Here is a 16,990-nt window from a genome sequence, read left to right as displayed (position 1 = left end):
TCAGGAGGTTTAGGTGTCTCCTTCCTTGGAGGTTTTTAAGCAGAGGTTGGGTGGCCATCTGTCATGGATGCTTTAGCTGACATTCCTACATTGCAGGGGATTGGACTAGATGACCCCTGGGGTACCTTCCAACTCTAAGATACTATGATTCTATAAATTTTGACTGGCATATGGATATAAGCATGCATCTTATTAACCACCCATAGAGACATCTATTTTTTGCTGCCAAGAAATATATCATTATAATATCTCTGATAAAAGCCTACATAGATCATTCTCTGCATACTGTTGCACATATTTTAACATTTATCCCAAACATGGAGATAAGTTTTTTAAAAAAATAAAACGACTTCTGCATTATTCTGTAGAACACAGCTGTCCTACAGCTGAGAAGAAAAATACCTCTAGGTGCCTTGAAATACAAGATTCACAGTATTACTTTACTATAAGCACATTATAGTGGATACTAATATAAAGGTAAAGGACCCCCTGGAGAGTTAAGTCCAGTCAAAGGTGACTGTGGGGTGCAGCATTCATCTCACTTTTCAGGGCGAAGGAGTCAGCACTTGTCCAGATAGCTTTCTGGGTCATGTGGTCAGCATGACTAAACCGCTACTGGTGCACAGAGGACCATGACGAGTGCCAGAGTGCACGGAAACGCCACTTACCTTCCTGCCACAGCGGTACCTATTTATCTACTCGTGCTGGTATGGTTTCGGTATGCTGGTATGCTAGGTTGGCAGAAGCTGGGACAGAGCAACGGAAGCTCACCCCATCTTGCAGATTCGAACTGTCGACCTTCTGTTGGCAAGGCCAAGAGGCTCAGTGGTTTAGACCACAGCACCACCCGCATCCCTTACTGAATATTGCACCAGTGCAGATTAACTTAAGTGAGACTCTTCCAAAATTAAGGTCTACTAGAACACCAGCAAATTCAAGTAGTGCAAAAGTGGTGAACAGATTCCCAACAGAGGTATGCAGTAGTTTGGAAAGTTTGTTCGCCCTTTCACAGGCAGTTGGTTTTGCGGGAGGGCCCCGGGCCTCCTTGTGAACTGCCCTATTGCAGGCCGGATCGTCCTCCTGCCACCAAATTGGCCAATGGCAGCAGGAATTAGTGGTTGTTCCCCTGGGCACGGGACCAACTGACCAATTGTGGCCCTTGGCACAACACCCAGGACAAGTTTAGATTTCCGATATGCTGGGCCTTTCGGCCTCTCTCTCACTGCAGGGCCTTGATAGGCAATATACAGCATAGTTTGCACTGCAGCGAAGGTTTGCCATTGTCATATCACAGGTGTGGGCTCTGACTTGCCTTGTGCTGTGGGATTAGTCTGAAAACAGCTTGGGAGCCTGTATCTCTGCACATAAAACCTGTTGAGATTCTCAGGATGCTAAATAAAATTCATCAGATCCTGCGCAAAATGCCCAAGGTTAAATCTAGTTTCTCTTCTGAAAATACAAATGTCTATGACTCTCTTGCAACATAGCTGACACCATTATCAATTCCCATGCCAATGTTATTTCTGGCAAGCAGTTCAGCTGTAAAATCCTTTCACAGCATAGGAAGCCAAAGACAACTTTAACAGTCTCTGTGGAGGTTTCAAGAGCGGGTGTGTGTGTGTGTGGAAGACATATGCACTGTTTATCTGTTGGTTGGCGCAATTGCATCTTAATGCCTCCATTATTGCCCCAAGAAAATGAAACAGTAAGCAATTCATAACAATAAGAAGTTTTCATGCTACTCATTTTAAATAAATATATATTAACTAGATGTAAAAACAAAACAAAAACTATTTTAATCAAGTTCCAACTGCCATCTGTTCAGTCTGGTAGACAAGTAGTTTCTTGCACAGATGTCCCAAAGTAGGAAGCTTGCAACATGCAAAGTGGCCTTAAATAGAATAAAGGCTTCCCAGATGAGCACTCAAGAGATGTGTTGCATTACAGTGCATTTTGCACCTTTCCCGGCCCTCTTGAAAACAGGAGCTGGAGTTTGAACATAAAAAGTAAAATTGTGTCCAAACAATTCCTGCTCAAAGTTCAGAAGAGAAACAAGCAAACACACAAACAGGATGCCAAACTAGATTTTTTTTAAAAAGCCTCACTTGGGATGGCCAATAAATAGCAGAGCATCTAATTTATCTTCATACTTCTAAACTGGGTTGTCTGTGTTTAGGCATCTTGGTAACCTAAATGGTTTGGGGTGGTGAGGGTAGGGTGGTTGAGAAAATCTCTCTACAGATAATAGAACCCAAACAGAAAAATATCGAAGTTTGAAAAATACCTCCTGCATCCCAACCCAAACTTCTAAAACTGACCCATCAGGATTGTTGGTGTGCACTTCCCTAATTCTGCCAGGGAGTACCTCTCAGCAGGAGAAGGCTCATACAGATTATAGCTCTATGCACAGAGAGGATGTGAAATGATGTTGCTTAAGTCAACATAAGAGGACAATCGGTTGAGTCCCTGAAAATTTATCCTTCTGGTGGTGAAGATGCTTGCCCATTCCTGCAGAAAGGGCTACAACAAGAGAGAAACTTTTACTATGGAAAGGATATTCAGGATTGAGTGGGATTCAACTTTTGGGTACAGACCACACAACACCTGTTCTCAGAGCCAATTCTCCCCATCCAAGAAGCTGTTTAGCAATGAAGAGACAACATCTCATATTGATACAACTGCTTTCAGTAATAAGAACTTCCCCATCCTCCCATGCAGAATGGATTGTGCTGTTTCACATTTTATAATCAGTCAATTGCTGACTACAGCATTTTAATGAACAAAATGCTTTAGAGGACCACAGCAACCAAGGCTAATTAAATATATCCAAAGCTGACAGATCAAAAGACTAGCATGATTTTACTCAATATGTCATGCATTCTATTCTGTGGTTGCACAGACAGGCATACTTTATAGTCTGAAAAGCACATTATAGACTGTCAACATATAAACAAATAAAGGACTCTCAGCAACAGAATGCCATATTGCTCCAATCTAGCTCACTATAGGATACTGAATCTTCTTCCACACCTATGTAATCTAAACTGATTTTCAATGGAACTTTAATTATTTTATGAAGTACAGTTTTCTAGAACAATTGTTTTTCAGTCCACATTGCATAGAAATATGGATGCTCAGTCTGATGAACCTCTGTGTATGACTGTGTATGAAACAGCACAAAGAAAGAAAAATTCAATTCTAATCTGGAAGTGAAAACAAATTGGAAATATGTGCAACTATGTTTGTTATGGACTTGTGTGTTTTTTCAACAAGGTCCTTGGAGAGACTGCCTGCAAGCTTTAGAAGATGGTCATGACACCAGTTCCATATATCTTGTGAAACCTGAAAATACAAACCGATTGATGCAGGTCTGGTGTGATCAACGGCAAGATCCTGGTGGCTGGACAGTCATTCAGAGACGTTTGGATGGATCTGTCAACTTTTTCAGGAACTGGGAGACTTACAAGGTTAGGACAAACAACTGTGAGTTTTTATTCTAAGAAACATTATTTGAATTCATGTTTCAGTCTTTCCAACAATAATTTACCTGAAGTAGTTAGGGCACTTGATTACATCCATGACAGAAGGAGGAGTACCTGAACTATTTAAAATGTCGCTGTCAAAAGCAGCAAAACACGGACCATTTCTCCCTGGGCCTCTTAATCATATAGTTTCAGCTGGACTTCAACAATATTCTCCTAGGAATTTGGTATCTGGAGTGTTATCAATAAATAATAAGGCGGGGACAACCATCAGAAAGATAGATTTGGGTTTTAAAAAGGATTAGAATGTACAAGGAAACAAGAAAGCATACAATGTGAAGTACTTGCAGTATTTAAATCAAAAGAGAAGGTCTGCAGATAGGGACTGCAGATGGGTTGATTAAAGTCAAAGTGAGGAATGGAGTTGAAATGAAGGTGAAGGAGTCTGGTAGCATAACTTAAAGGCACGCAATCAAGACCATGAAAGATCTGTAGTAGTAAGCTGCTTACTACTTTTTGCATGTGCACTAAGTATTTATGGAAAGGCTAATTTATATGGAAAAGGAAAAGATAAGACGTTCCAATCCTATAATTCTATTTGGGTTGGACTGCAGGGAGCAGCAAAAATGTCCTTTGTGCCTGATAATAGCTTTCCAGAAAAAGTGCAAGGGCAAGCCACCCATTGCAGAACTTGGTTTGAGGCCCAAGACCCTTGAGGGCTCAAACACATAGTTTAATATAAGGGTAAGCTCAGAGGCGCAAATCACACCTTATTCTAATGGCTGGTTCCCTGAGACTTTTTCTGATGTCACTCCAGTAGAGAATAATCAATGACAGTGTGTGAGTGAGCATCTTGGAGCCCTGTCTTTGGTGCAAATGACATGGTTCCTTGCCTCCCAAATTTTATCCCCCTATCGTGGCAGGACAATGTTTGGGAGGAAAAGAACAACAGTACTGGCCCTACACATTGGGTTCCAAGATATACACACCACCAGGCAACCTGGGAATAAGCCATCGGAAATAAGACTCCCATGATATAAAGATGAAGTGTGAAGTGTGCTTAGATTTTCAAGGACCAAAAGAGGGAGGAATCTTCCTTGACTATTTTTTAACTGACATAGAAAGAAGCAGCAGGGCATGAATTCAAAGAGGTAGGCACGCATCCACAGGAAGCCAGCGAGTCACTTAGTTTGGAAAATGACCCACAGTTCAGAGCCAGATGGTGATTTTCAGATTGTCAGCCCAGAAACATCACAATCTCACTGCAGCTAAGTACACCGTATGAGTGTTACAAAAGATCAATGCCAAGTGCTAATTCATATTTTCCCTTTTATTTTCTTTCTTCTACAGCAAGGATTCGGTAATATCGATGGAGAGTACTGGTTGGGCTTAGAAAATATTTATTGGCTGACAAATCAAGGCAACTACAAATTGTTAATAACCATGGAAGACTGGTCAGGCCGGAAAGTGTTTGCGGAATATGCCAGTTTCCGACTTGAGCCAGAAAGTGAATACTACAAATTGCGACTGGGCCGATACAATGGCAATGCTGGAGACTCTTTCACATGGCACAATGGGAAGCAATTCACTACACTGGACAGAGACCATGATGTATACACAGGTACGAAAGATTAAAAATGAGCTATGAACTCTATGTGAAGGCACATAAAAATGTATATGAAAACATTTTATTTTTATATATTAAATAAATTGAAAAAATATATTATTCTGGATGTCAGGAACATACCAAATGTACAACTACAGATATAAGTTCTTAATCAAATCCTTGTCTGGAGTTCCCAGGCATTCTGCAAGCAGTCCATTTGACATGCTTCTATATTTCTAGAAGTAGCAAAATAGGCAGGAAAGTGGGTGAGACAAAACAGCCAAAAGGAACTGCGGGTAGAGCAGGCATGGCAGGAGATGTAACAGCCTGGAGACATATCCAGATACTATAATGCCTAAGAGGCTCAAGCCAGAGATGGGCAGATGGGCTTGCAGGATCTATTTTGTTTTTATTGGAAACCCTGGGGCCCTAGAATTAAAGAACTGTGAGCCCAGGAATTTGTTCTGCGTCACTGAAACTGGGTGGCACTCACAGTCCTTCCACACAAGAATCTCAAAGCTTGGTTGTCCCAAGCTTTCTTCATTTCAGCAGTATAACTGGGGTGGGGGAGTCATTTCACTTCTCTATTGTTAAACAACTGGGAGTAAGAAAGCTTTGTCAATTAATTACCCAGAGATCTACAAGCAGATCAAGATTTACCTTCTGTCCACTCCTAATTTAGGCTTCCTAGAAGCTTGCTAAGTAGTTCCAGTAGCCAATCAGGATGCAACATACCAACAAGCAACTGGTGGAGCTGATGCACTTGAAACTGTCAAGGGCAGAAAAGCCCAACCAGGGAATACAAGCCACACACCAAGGAGCCCCAGTTTTTGACTTGACTTTGTAGTGAACCATATCTGTAGTTGCCACCAATCTTGCCTGCTCTGCCAAGTTTTCTGCATGTCCTGAGGTTTTGTTCTGAAGAGAGACAGAAGCATCAAGAACCTTGCAAATGGAAAAGCACAAAGTTTAACTCATCCATTTATTCATAGAGTGATATTCTCATTTCTATTACAGGTAACTGTGCTCATTACCAGAAAGGGGGATGGTGGTACAATGCATGTGCACACTCGAATCTCAATGGTGTTTGGTACAGAGGAGGACACTACCGAAGTCGATACCAAGATGGTGTCTATTGGGCTGAGTTCCGTGGAGGCTCATACTCACTGAAGAAGGTTATCATGATGATCAGACCTAATCCCAACACATTCCACTAAAAGGAACTTCTCAAGCCTTTTATATAACAGTTGTGTGTGCTATCCAGAACACATCTTTGCACCAGCAAAGAATGTAATATATTGTACATTGACCGCTATTAATCAGAGGACTTGTATATTGTATTTTCCAAGAATCGTTCCAGAACCAAAATAACAAGATTTTAAGAATGTCACCACAAAATGATTTTTTCCTTTTTTCTTAAGAGGTTTTTTTTAAAGAGTTATCAGGTAAAACGGACTGTAGATAAGCTGAGATGCTAAAAATACTGCCACATCATCTGAATATTTTTGTATGTTTTATATATTCTCAAATACTGGACATATTAAAAAACTGTACAGCAAGACTTTTAAAAATAATAAATTCATTTGACACAGGAAATAATATCCTTTGAAACTATGTAGCCAGTACAGGTATATTAGAAAGTTCCTAATTTAAACTTCTTTAGATATTGAGAGAGTGTAGTGTCTGCTTTGAAGTGTCCACACTGTGCCCAGCACAAATAGAATCCCCTATTTTTCTTGGGTCTCAAAGCACTCTTAGAACTTAACAATGAATCATTTTGTACAGGGCAAACAGTCCTGAATCATTTTGTACAGGACAAACAGATCTGACAAACAGTCCAGGTTGTTATATTCACTATTAATGCACTAGGCATTATCCATAACTGACCACACAGCTATATTTCTCATAAACAAATCAGTTTCAGCATTTTTCGGTTAAACATCTGGTCATTTTAGAAGCATCTTAGATGTTACATGTTCACTGTATACTTTTATAACCAACACTAATACCTTTGCACCTAAATGATAGCTTATTGGTTTCAAGTTATTTTGTACCATTAGAGTCATTACCTGCTCTGTAGTCATTGCAACAACAAAAAGCACTATCCAATTTTGCAGGCAAATGATGGATATAGATATAGAACTTATTTAAATGCCCTTGGACATGAGATTGTGACCTTTGAGAATATGTGAAACTTAAAACTGTATTTGCCATATTTCACTATTATTGCCAAGTATACATATTGAAAGGTGATTATGCAATTATATTTATAAATAAAGTCCATGGCAGAAACTTGAATTCAAGTATTCTGCTGAGGTAAGTTTCCAGAATAGATTATTTTATCACATGTTGCATTATAACATCCTTCCCAAACCTGGTGCCCTCCAGATGTTTTGGACCACAATTCCCATCACTCCTAACCATTGGCCATGCTAGCTGGAGCTGAGAGCTAAACTCAGAACATCTGAAGAGCACCAGTTGAATAAGGCTGCGTTATAGGAACAGTGAAAATCATACATTTAAAAACTCTTATTACCTCATTATTTCTTTCCTAACATACAATGTGTGTCAAAAGTTTGGAGTGTGATGTAGCATGTCTTGTATATAAATCAAAGTAGGGATTTTAATATATTATCTGATTATCCTTGTAATGATGCAAATGTGTAATAAAAGCAACAAATGCTATTTTGATGTACTTAGATTTCATTCTTATACCATCATTATTTATTTACGAAACCCCTTAGAAACAGGCTGATCAAATGTGGTTTCTTGAAGGATCTGAATATAACAAACAGAGAACAAGAGTTGAATGGCAGATGATCTGACGTTCCCATAATTGTAATAAATAATAATAATAATAATAATAATAATAATAATAATAATAATGTGTTTGTGGGAGGAAGGCTATTGAGTGACAGATAGTGTGTCTATTGGAAATGTTAGTGAATATTAGAATGGTGAGAGATAAAGGAAGAATGAGATGAGAGCAATACAGCATATGTAAAAGACTGAGAATAGCTGTTAGGTCAGGAAATTAAAATCCTAAAAAATCTCTATATAAAAAGAGTATTTGTTCAGGGTGTTATGCTCCTTAAATGTGTGTTCATGTTTTTAACTGTCTATATTCTGGTCTGGATGGATTCTGCTGATAATATAGCTTATCCCACGTGTCTAGTGTAAATGTACTTGAGTAAGATTATAAAGGGAGAATCCTGCTGCTCTCTTCAAGTCAGTAGGTGGCAAGAGATGGGATTTTAAGGGAAGTCTGGGCTCAATGAAGTAGCTAAGGAACTGACCTGATGACTTCCAAGGGACACAGGCCTTGTAGGAACCTGGGGAGCATTACAACAATCAAGAACAAGATAAAGTTATTAATTAATTAAATTTATATAACTCCCTTCATCCAAAGTTCACAGCGAAATTTACAGTATCAAGTTATATTGAAAGTGCTAGAGTTAAGTTTGTGTGTGTCCATCAGGAACTGAGTATAGCACAAGGATGAGCAGAAGAAGATGTGACAGAGAGAACAGACATACCTTGGCATTATTTTGGTAGAAGTACCAAAACAAAACAAGATACCTACAAATACCAATTCTTTCTAGTGTTCTTCATGCTGCTCATGATCTTTTTCATCTCCCCAATATCTGCAGTGCTTGTGGGAATAAGCACACCCAAACAAAAATATGCCAACACAAAGGGATTCAGACTCATCTGCACCAGTCTTTATCCATACATAGAATATACACTGCATAACATACTACAGGTATAGGCTCAATATATGTGCATGGCAGAGAATTAATTGTATAGTATTATATAATCAGTTTGAACACAGCAGAAGCACTAAAATTCTTCTGAAGATTAAACCCATAGGCACATGGGAAACTATAGGCAACAAAGCATTCTGGGAACATCACAATCAGAGGGCACGTGTATTTAATGGAATATTTTACTACTGCATTTTATTGGAGGGTGTTGGACAACAAGCTCTAATTGCCCATTAGTTTGGGGCATATTGTCCTTCTGCGGTTTGAATTTTGTTCTCAAGTGCCCCTCCTCCTAACATCTCTGAGTCCCCTGTTATATGCTTGTTATCTACTACTCAAGGCAAAGAACCATCTGCCCAAGTTGCTGAAAGAACCAGGGCAACTGCTACTGAATCCTGTCTTGTGGAAAGAGGCTTGAGCCAACAGGCAGCTATCTGAAATCCCCTTTCTTTTTGTCCCCCCTTTTAAAACCATATAATCTTGACTTGCCCCTTCCCTTATATTAGCCAAAGTCCAGTTTCTCACCTCTGCTCCAAGTGCAACTTCTTTTAATGAGAAAATATTTGAGTTGTAAGAGGTTGTCTTCATTTAATTGATTACAAATGTGTAAGCTGAACTATGACACAAAGAAACATGAACAGTTTAAGAACAGCACAACATGCAATGGAATGAGCAATTAAAAGACAGGGAAACTAATAATTGGATATGACAGAGAATAAACGTTAGAAGAAAAGGTCGCGAAGTTGAAATGTACATACGCAAGGCTTCTGGCAAGAGACAACTCGGGTCGGTGGAATAAAGCAGTGCTAGTATCGAGCCCCTACAATTTTAAAAGACTAAAGGGACAATCACCTATGTGGTGGGTAGATGACCTAGAACTAACAGTAGGGCTTATGATGTGGATGCAGCAAACAAACAACAGAGAATGCTGGAAAGAACTTGAAGTGGCATATATTCAAAGATGGATGTGAGACACTGTAAAATAAAATAAAAGAAAAAGCTGTCTGGGAGAGGTGGTTGCACCTCCATTTAATTTGGTGAAAAGGATGGGGACCAGGTGTGTTGCAGATATCAGTACAACATTACAGACGGTTATGTACTAAGCTTGGATCCTAGAACAATAGGCAGGTAGGATCCTAGAATGCAACAATTGATTGGCTTGCAGGAGAAGACCAATCAGGCTCCAGGAGGGAAGCAGAATCAGCCAATCAGACAGGACTCATTGTGTAAATAATGTATATAAAAACCTGAGGTTTGCGGGGAAATTCAATCAGTGTTTTACAAGCCGCAATAAAGAGCATGAAATCACTGCAGGACGATAATGGAACGGCTGAAGGGGCACTTATTGCCACAGCCCTCGGTGGAAGCATGTCGCAACGCCTTCTACGCAAAGCGGCAGGCCCCCGGAGAACCCATAACCAGGTATGTGACCTCCCTCCACCAGGCTGCCCGCCTCTGCAACTTCACAGAGCTGGAGAACATGCTCCGCGACAGCCTCGTGAGCAGCCTGAGGGATTAGCAGCTGTAGTGGTGCCTCTATGCTAAGAAGGACCTGAAGTTCCAGGTCGCCCTAGAGGAGGCTCTAGCAACTGAAGCCGCCGAGAGGTCAGCGCAAGGATTCCAATCAAATGCGTCGTCCCAACCAAGGGTCCACCACAAGAACCTCACCAACGACTCAGAATCCAACCGGGAGGACGTGCACCGAGTGCAGCAGTGCACACAAGCTGCATGCCCATCACAACAGCCTTGTCCAGAAGAGGGGAACTGCACAAGCTGTGAGGAGAGCCAAGAGTGGAGGACTTGCCATTTCAACAACGCAGAATGCCGACAATGCAGAAAAGTGGGACACATTGCCTGGGTGTGCTGTGCCCGCCCTGCCCGATGCCTTGCATCAGATGGCTGACCCAAGAGTCCCAGGCCCTGTGGTCCGACACACCAAGGCAACTCAACGGAGATCACAGACTGTCAGGTATACCAGTTGCCTCATTCTAATGCAGAAAAAAATTACATCGAGGTACAGATAGAGGGAGTCCCATGCCTCATGGAGCTTGATACAGGCTCAACCCTGTCCATAATCTTGGCACGGACATTAAGGAAATTGTGTCCCAGCAGCAGCCCCAACCTTAGGCCGGCCCCATTCACCCTCGGGGACTTCCAAAAACACAAGGTCCCCTCCCCGCGATGGAGGTGGGAACCTTCAACGTACAATACCAAGGGTGGAAGCAGCAATTAGACTTGATTGTGGTCAAGGGGCCCTAAGTTGGCATGGTTTGGGCCACTGGGGCTAGCCATCACTGGGGTGAACCACACCAGCTCCCACGTGGACGTGGACGCCATATGCAAAGATTTTCCGGAGGTTTTTGACGGAGCATTGGGATGATATACTGCCCCCCATTGGCCTACAACTAGACCCCACCGTACGACCCATCAGGTTCAAGGCCCGCCAGGTCCCGTTCGCCCTTAAACCCCGCATTGACGAGGAATTAGACTGGCTCATGGAGCAAGGAGTGCTTGAGCCAGTGCCTAACACCCCCCGTGAAACCCCAATCGCCACACCCATCAAGCCCAATGGCTCAATCTGCATCTGTGCAGACTACAAATGTACCATAAACAAGGCCTTTACGGTTCATGCGTACCCGGTGCCAGTCACAGACACAGAAAGTTATGCTGTCATTCACCATGAGGAGCAGATCAGGTAAGAGTAGCAGAGGTTCATGCTGAAAGGGTTCTGCCCTGTCAAAAGAAGAATCAGTAATGATGTGATGTAATGCACAAATGTGGAATAATTAGAATGGGCAGGTTTTATGGGAAAAGCTTGGTAAGCCCAAGAATTCTTCCCAAGAAAAAAAAGGATGCTGAGGGACACCCCAAAAGCTTTGCCAAACACTCCCTCACTCCTTCCCTCAAAAAGAAATATGAGGTATCCTGAAGTGTGTGATCAGAAGCACAATCATGAATAACTACAATTATTTCACATCACTGTTGCCTGGGAAGGATATGGGTTAAGAGGCTTTGCCAAAGATACAGCAGTGTACAATAACGTATCACCTTTTACATTCAGAAGATCCCAAACAACAGAAACAAAAGAAGCTCTGTCTCCTTCATCCAGGCAGATAGAGCAATGTATATCTACAAGTAACATATGCCAATATGAAAGAAGAGCCTTTTAAATTTGAATCTGAGTGAACCCCTTGGAAGCTTTCTATATTTGCAAGAAAACACTGCCAAAATTTTATTTTTTGCTCAGTCAAGAGATTCCTGTTTTTAGAATAAAAAGTGGACTTGAACATATGGGTAATGTATGCAATATATATTTATAGGCATATACATATGCTTTCTAAAAGTTAAAAAAGCCAGTTTTTAAATTTGAGTTTAATATGGCTTACAATGAAATCAATTACAAAAGCCCACTACCTTCCTTAGTAACAACAGAAGGAAAATATGCAAAACTCTTGCATATGAGGGGGCAGCAACAAAATATTAACCAAACAGGAATTTTAACTGGCAGAATTACCTTTTGCCACATTTTATAATCCCAATATCTAAAATTCATATGCTGTACATATGTATGAAGTCAAAGTTATCCATGTATTCTGATGGTAAGTATGAGCCAACTCTTACATTCATCTCTCATCTATCTTAACTGTATACAGTATAATAACCTAGAAATGACCTATGATAAGGGCAAGCAAGATAGTATCCACTGGCAATATATAATTGAGGTGGCTGGCCAAAAGAATGAAAACTTATGGGTCTTGGAAAAGGTTCTGGAATCTTTATAAGAAAGTTCTCAAAAGCTGCTGTTTCCTCAAACCACAAAATTGTGCTGCGTTCAACTAAAAATGAACCTCATAACCCTGAATATGAATCTAGTATTTCCCCTCCCTTCCTTTCTCCTTCCAGCTATAAAAATTACAGGCAGAGAATACCCCAGAAATATGCACAGTTCCTTTGATGTTAATACTACTTCATTAATTCCAGCCCTGTTATTTTTCCATTGCATGCCACCCCAGCTGCAGCAACTACCCAGTTGCACTTCACTCTCTTGGCAGGCCTTTATAAGATGTGTGTTTTCAAATGTTGAATGAGACGATGCAAAAAGCAAGGTTGTTACACAGCATTAAAAACCACATTTTAAGGGTTGTGAAATATGCTTAGTTTTCTGCATACCACACACATCCTTGTTTCTTGAGGTTATGACAGTTAATTGAGTTCACTGAAGCAGAGAAACAAAACAAAATGCACTATTTGCTTTATTGGTACTATGGCAAATACCCATAAGGATAAGAATGAGATCACTAGATCCTGGATATTATTTTTTTTTAAATCAGAAACTAGCATGTAATACTAACAAAGCAAAAAAGGAAAAACCACAGCAGGAAAAACCATGGAGACTAGGAATTATAAGCAAAAGGGTAACTGGGTACTTAAGCAAGAACGCAAACGTAAACTGGAAATATGATATGTAGCATTACATATAGCCAAGATATAGGGGTAGGAAAAGCACAGCAGAATATGGTTAAAGGAACAGGGCATTGGCAGGTCTTCTGAACCAAGTAACAGTGGAAAGAGAAATGCTTCTTGTCAAGGAGCACAGCCCTCTTTCCCACTATCCTTCCAATGTCCTTATAAAGGAGTGGGTAGTATAGGATAACCGCCATTCTTTATAGACTTTGCTCATAATTCCTTTTGACGCTTAACATATCCCTTTACCATGAAGACTGACTCATATGAAATTTAAAAACTTTGAGGTTACAAATTAAGCATAATAGTCCCTTGGTATCATCAGTGGAGAAGGAGACTCTGAAAAGAAATATGCAAAACTGACTAAAAAGCAGTATGGGCACATGCTTCCTAGCAATCTCCTGCCCATGTACAGTCAACTATTTTCTGAGATAAAAGGAAGAGGGAAAGGGGGGGGGGAAGCATCTTCCCTCTTACATATTTGATCCACACTTGTCACTGCACTCCAATAATCCCTTGCAACATGACAAATTGCACAGACCACTTGCAACTGATGAAAGGAATGCCCTCCTAACAAAAAAAAATCACCCTTAACTCACCGTTAGGAGACATAACTACAAAAGTGAGTATTATCAAAGTATTTGGGGTTTTTAAAAATGCAGAGAGAGAAGTCATAAAGTAAACACAGAAACATATCTATATATGTATATAATATATATAATGGGGTTGAAGCCAAAGCATGCACAGAACAGCAAAAGCAAAGGATCTTTTCCCTACATTCAAATAGTAGTATTTTATGAGGTCTATGCAAACATGGGAGTCTATGTTGTTTTTACACTGAGTTTCTTTAAACACTTAAGTGAGTTAGAGCTTTGCAAGGAAATATCTGCAACAACCGTTACTACTTTTAATCCAATACACCAGTATCTGCCTCCCACCCTGCCAGTATTTTTCTTTTTTATTGTGGCACTCATTGGTAATCCTATGCAGGATGCAAGTGACATCCTATGCAAGTGGCATCCTATGCAGGAGTCTAACACTCCTGAATAAATATATTCTTCCGCAACGTTAAGACATTCATAAGGTTTGTTTCCAGGTAATTCTATAATTTGGATGCTGTATTAGTATGCATGTATTTTTTTTCCTGCTTTTGTCTGAAGAGCTCTCAAAGTAGCTTCCAAACAATTTAAAACAAAAGAAAATGATAAATCAGTAGAAAACCATAGTATGAACAGCAAGGCAGCAGTAATTAAAACAGAAAATTTTAAAAGCAAAAGGCTTAAATAAAATACCTGGTTAGTTACAAAACAACTAAAAGCATATGAAGCTTGGCACCAAACAAGCCTCCCCGAGGAAGGTATTTCAGGGTCAATATATCACAACTGAAAGGAGCCCAGCCCAATTTGACAATGCCAGTATCTCTTCTATTCTGGTGCCAATGAGAATAGACGGGCCCAAGAAAAAGGAAGGAGAACTCTGATGTGCTGTTTCCAGAGACTGGTGATGGAAATATTGGAGCAGTTCCGAATGCGCTTCCTGTTTATAGAGCACTCTGACAGGCTTTGCTGGGCAGGATTAGGCCCACAGATAACCAACCCTTGCTGTAGAACTACCTTAATCTGAGGATACTACTAAAAGATAACAACTCTGAGAAGTGCATTAAGATATAAATTTCTAAGAAACTGATCACAAAGGAAGAATATATTTTGTCTAATTCCAGTCCCTTTAAATAAGAATATGTTTACCATTTAAGTCCCCTCCCCTCTATTCTTCTGTGGAATCAAGAACAATCAGAGACAGTTGCACCCCAAACATTTTTATTCTGAAGAAAACTTGACAGATGAGCATAAAACTCACCATATTTAGGCCAAGCAGGAATTTTCCATCAGCCAGTGGCCTTGGATAAGTTTTCAAGGCACCAATGTAGCAACATCATGAGAGAACCTCTGTGCTAGGATAATGGGCCCATTCTGTAGTGCCTCTTTCACATTCCCTACAGCTCAGACCACAGTGACTTTTTCCTCATCGCATAGCAGAAGTAATGGCCACATTACCACTTGTAAAACTTCTTCACAACACTGGTTAACTGAACCACACTGGTTTAACCTGTGGTTTGGATCTGACATGCCTGGGCTAACTTGTTAGTCAGAAACAGAAAAGGCATCTAATTGAAGACTATATTTGATAGATAACAACTAGACTTACCTAGATAAGGAATACAGGGGACCATCTTTAAACATCTGATATATTCCCGCATCCTCTTATAATTATCTTCCTTAGACGTTAAGTAGTCTAGCTTCTCAAAGGTGGCCTTGTCTTTGCGATTCAAAAGCTAAAAAAAGAAAGGTCAAATAAAACTATTAACATTCTGCAAAATGAAAATTTAATTACTTAGAACACAGGAAAGCAGTAAGTTTCTTTAGGCTGAATACTGTTTTGCTAAGGAGGTTAAGGGGTTGCAAAAAAATTTAAATGGTCCACAGTATCAGCCATAACCCTGTACCTGAATGTGGATATAGCAAACACTGTGAAGTATCTTCTCTTTTCACAATACTTTAAAAGGAAACGGCAGTGTTTCATTCAATCTTGTGTGTTTCATACTACATATATCCTACAAGTACTCCCTGTCACAGTTTTTGGAACAAGACAACAAAGCAACTTGTTTCTGCTTACACCATTGCATCTGCTCTGCTCTAATCCAATTCACCTTCCCTTCCTCTATTTCAGTCATACTCTGGGCTCATCCACACTTCTGCTTGCCCAGTGCCTAGGAAGCATGGGCCCAAGCAGCCACATGGTACGGGTTCTCAGTGCCTGGGGCGCAGTGCTAAGGGGGTGGGCATGGAGGGTGGCTGCACTCGTCCAAGCTCTCACCGTTGACCGAGCTGCGGTTGTTTGAGTCGGCGATGAGTGAGGCGAGTGGAGGGAGAAAGGCTCAAAACTAGAGAAGGAGGCTGCCAGAGCCTCTCACCTCTCCTCAATAGGGGCCACCTCCTCTCGGTCAGCCCAGGATGGGGGAAAGGCGCGTCAGGGCACGCAGGGACATCCCTTTGATGGCCACAAAGTGAAGGAGGCACTGCCATTGCCCCAACCCTGAAGGCTCGGCCCAGGAGCAGCTTGGAAAGTGAGGGAGCTTGCCATGGAAGTGCCTTGATGTGCTCCTTCACACCCTTTCAAAAACCTGCTCCTGGGGCCAGGCCCCCCTGGCATTCCCCACACTATGCTCCTGGGTCTAAGCAGTTTTCCACTTGTCCCATGCTTTCTAGGCATGGGTCCAAGTGGTTCTCTGTTTGCCCCCCCCCCCCACTTTCCCCAGGAAAACCCACTCTTTAGCACTGAATTGGTGCAAGCATCAACCCACTGAAAACCCAACTGACATTTGTTCCAATTCAGTGGTAAAGATAGAGTTTTCCTGGGGGAAAATGGGGGCCAAGAGGAAGTCTGGATGAGCTCTAAGTCCTACTTTGCCTTGCTCTCTGCTGCTACTTCTGTTCTGCCTGGATCAGCAACTCAACGCTGTCTAATTTCAGATACATCCTGATTCACAACTGCAATTTATCTCGGTGTCTGATACATTCATGCACTTCCCACCCAGATTAGGAAGCTGCCCTATACCAAGCCAGACTGTTTGTTCATCTAACCTTATATTCTCTCCTTTCACTGACAGTGGTGTT

General features: G+C 41.0%; 2 protein-coding genes across 15 annotated transcripts in view; one reads left to right on the top strand and one right to left on the bottom strand.

Moving 5' to 3' along the window:
* The window catches only part of ANGPTL2 (angiopoietin like 2), a 28,588-nt gene extending 20,815 nt beyond the window's left edge, over window positions 1–7,773 (top strand). The window contains exons 3-5 of the mRNA XM_083485949.1: window positions 3,274–3,467; window positions 4,833–5,103; window positions 6,106–7,773. Coding sequence (XP_083342075.1) covers window positions 3,274–3,467; window positions 4,833–5,103; window positions 6,106–6,305 — 665 coding nt within the window. The 3' untranslated portion in view covers window positions 6,306–7,773. The remainder of the gene's footprint in view (window positions 1–3,273; window positions 3,468–4,832; window positions 5,104–6,105) is intronic.
* Window positions 1–16,990, bottom strand: part of RALGPS1 (Ral GEF with PH domain and SH3 binding motif 1) — a 216,892-nt gene that overhangs the window by 111,059 nt on the left and 88,843 nt on the right. For all 14 annotated transcript variants that reach the window (XM_083485893.1, XM_083485899.1, XM_083485891.1 and 11 more), the window contains exon 9: window positions 15,522–15,648. In XM_083485893.1, the coding sequence (XP_083342019.1) occupies window positions 15,522–15,648 (127 nt within the window). The remainder of the gene's footprint in view (window positions 1–15,521; window positions 15,649–16,990) is intronic.

The sequence above is a fragment of the Podarcis liolepis genome (assembly GCF_965112155.1).
Source record: "Podarcis liolepis genome assembly, chromosome: Z".
Lineage (NCBI taxonomy): Eukaryota > Metazoa > Chordata > Lepidosauria > Squamata > Lacertidae > Podarcis > Podarcis liolepis.
This window is presented reverse-complemented; position numbering and strand designations above follow the sequence as displayed.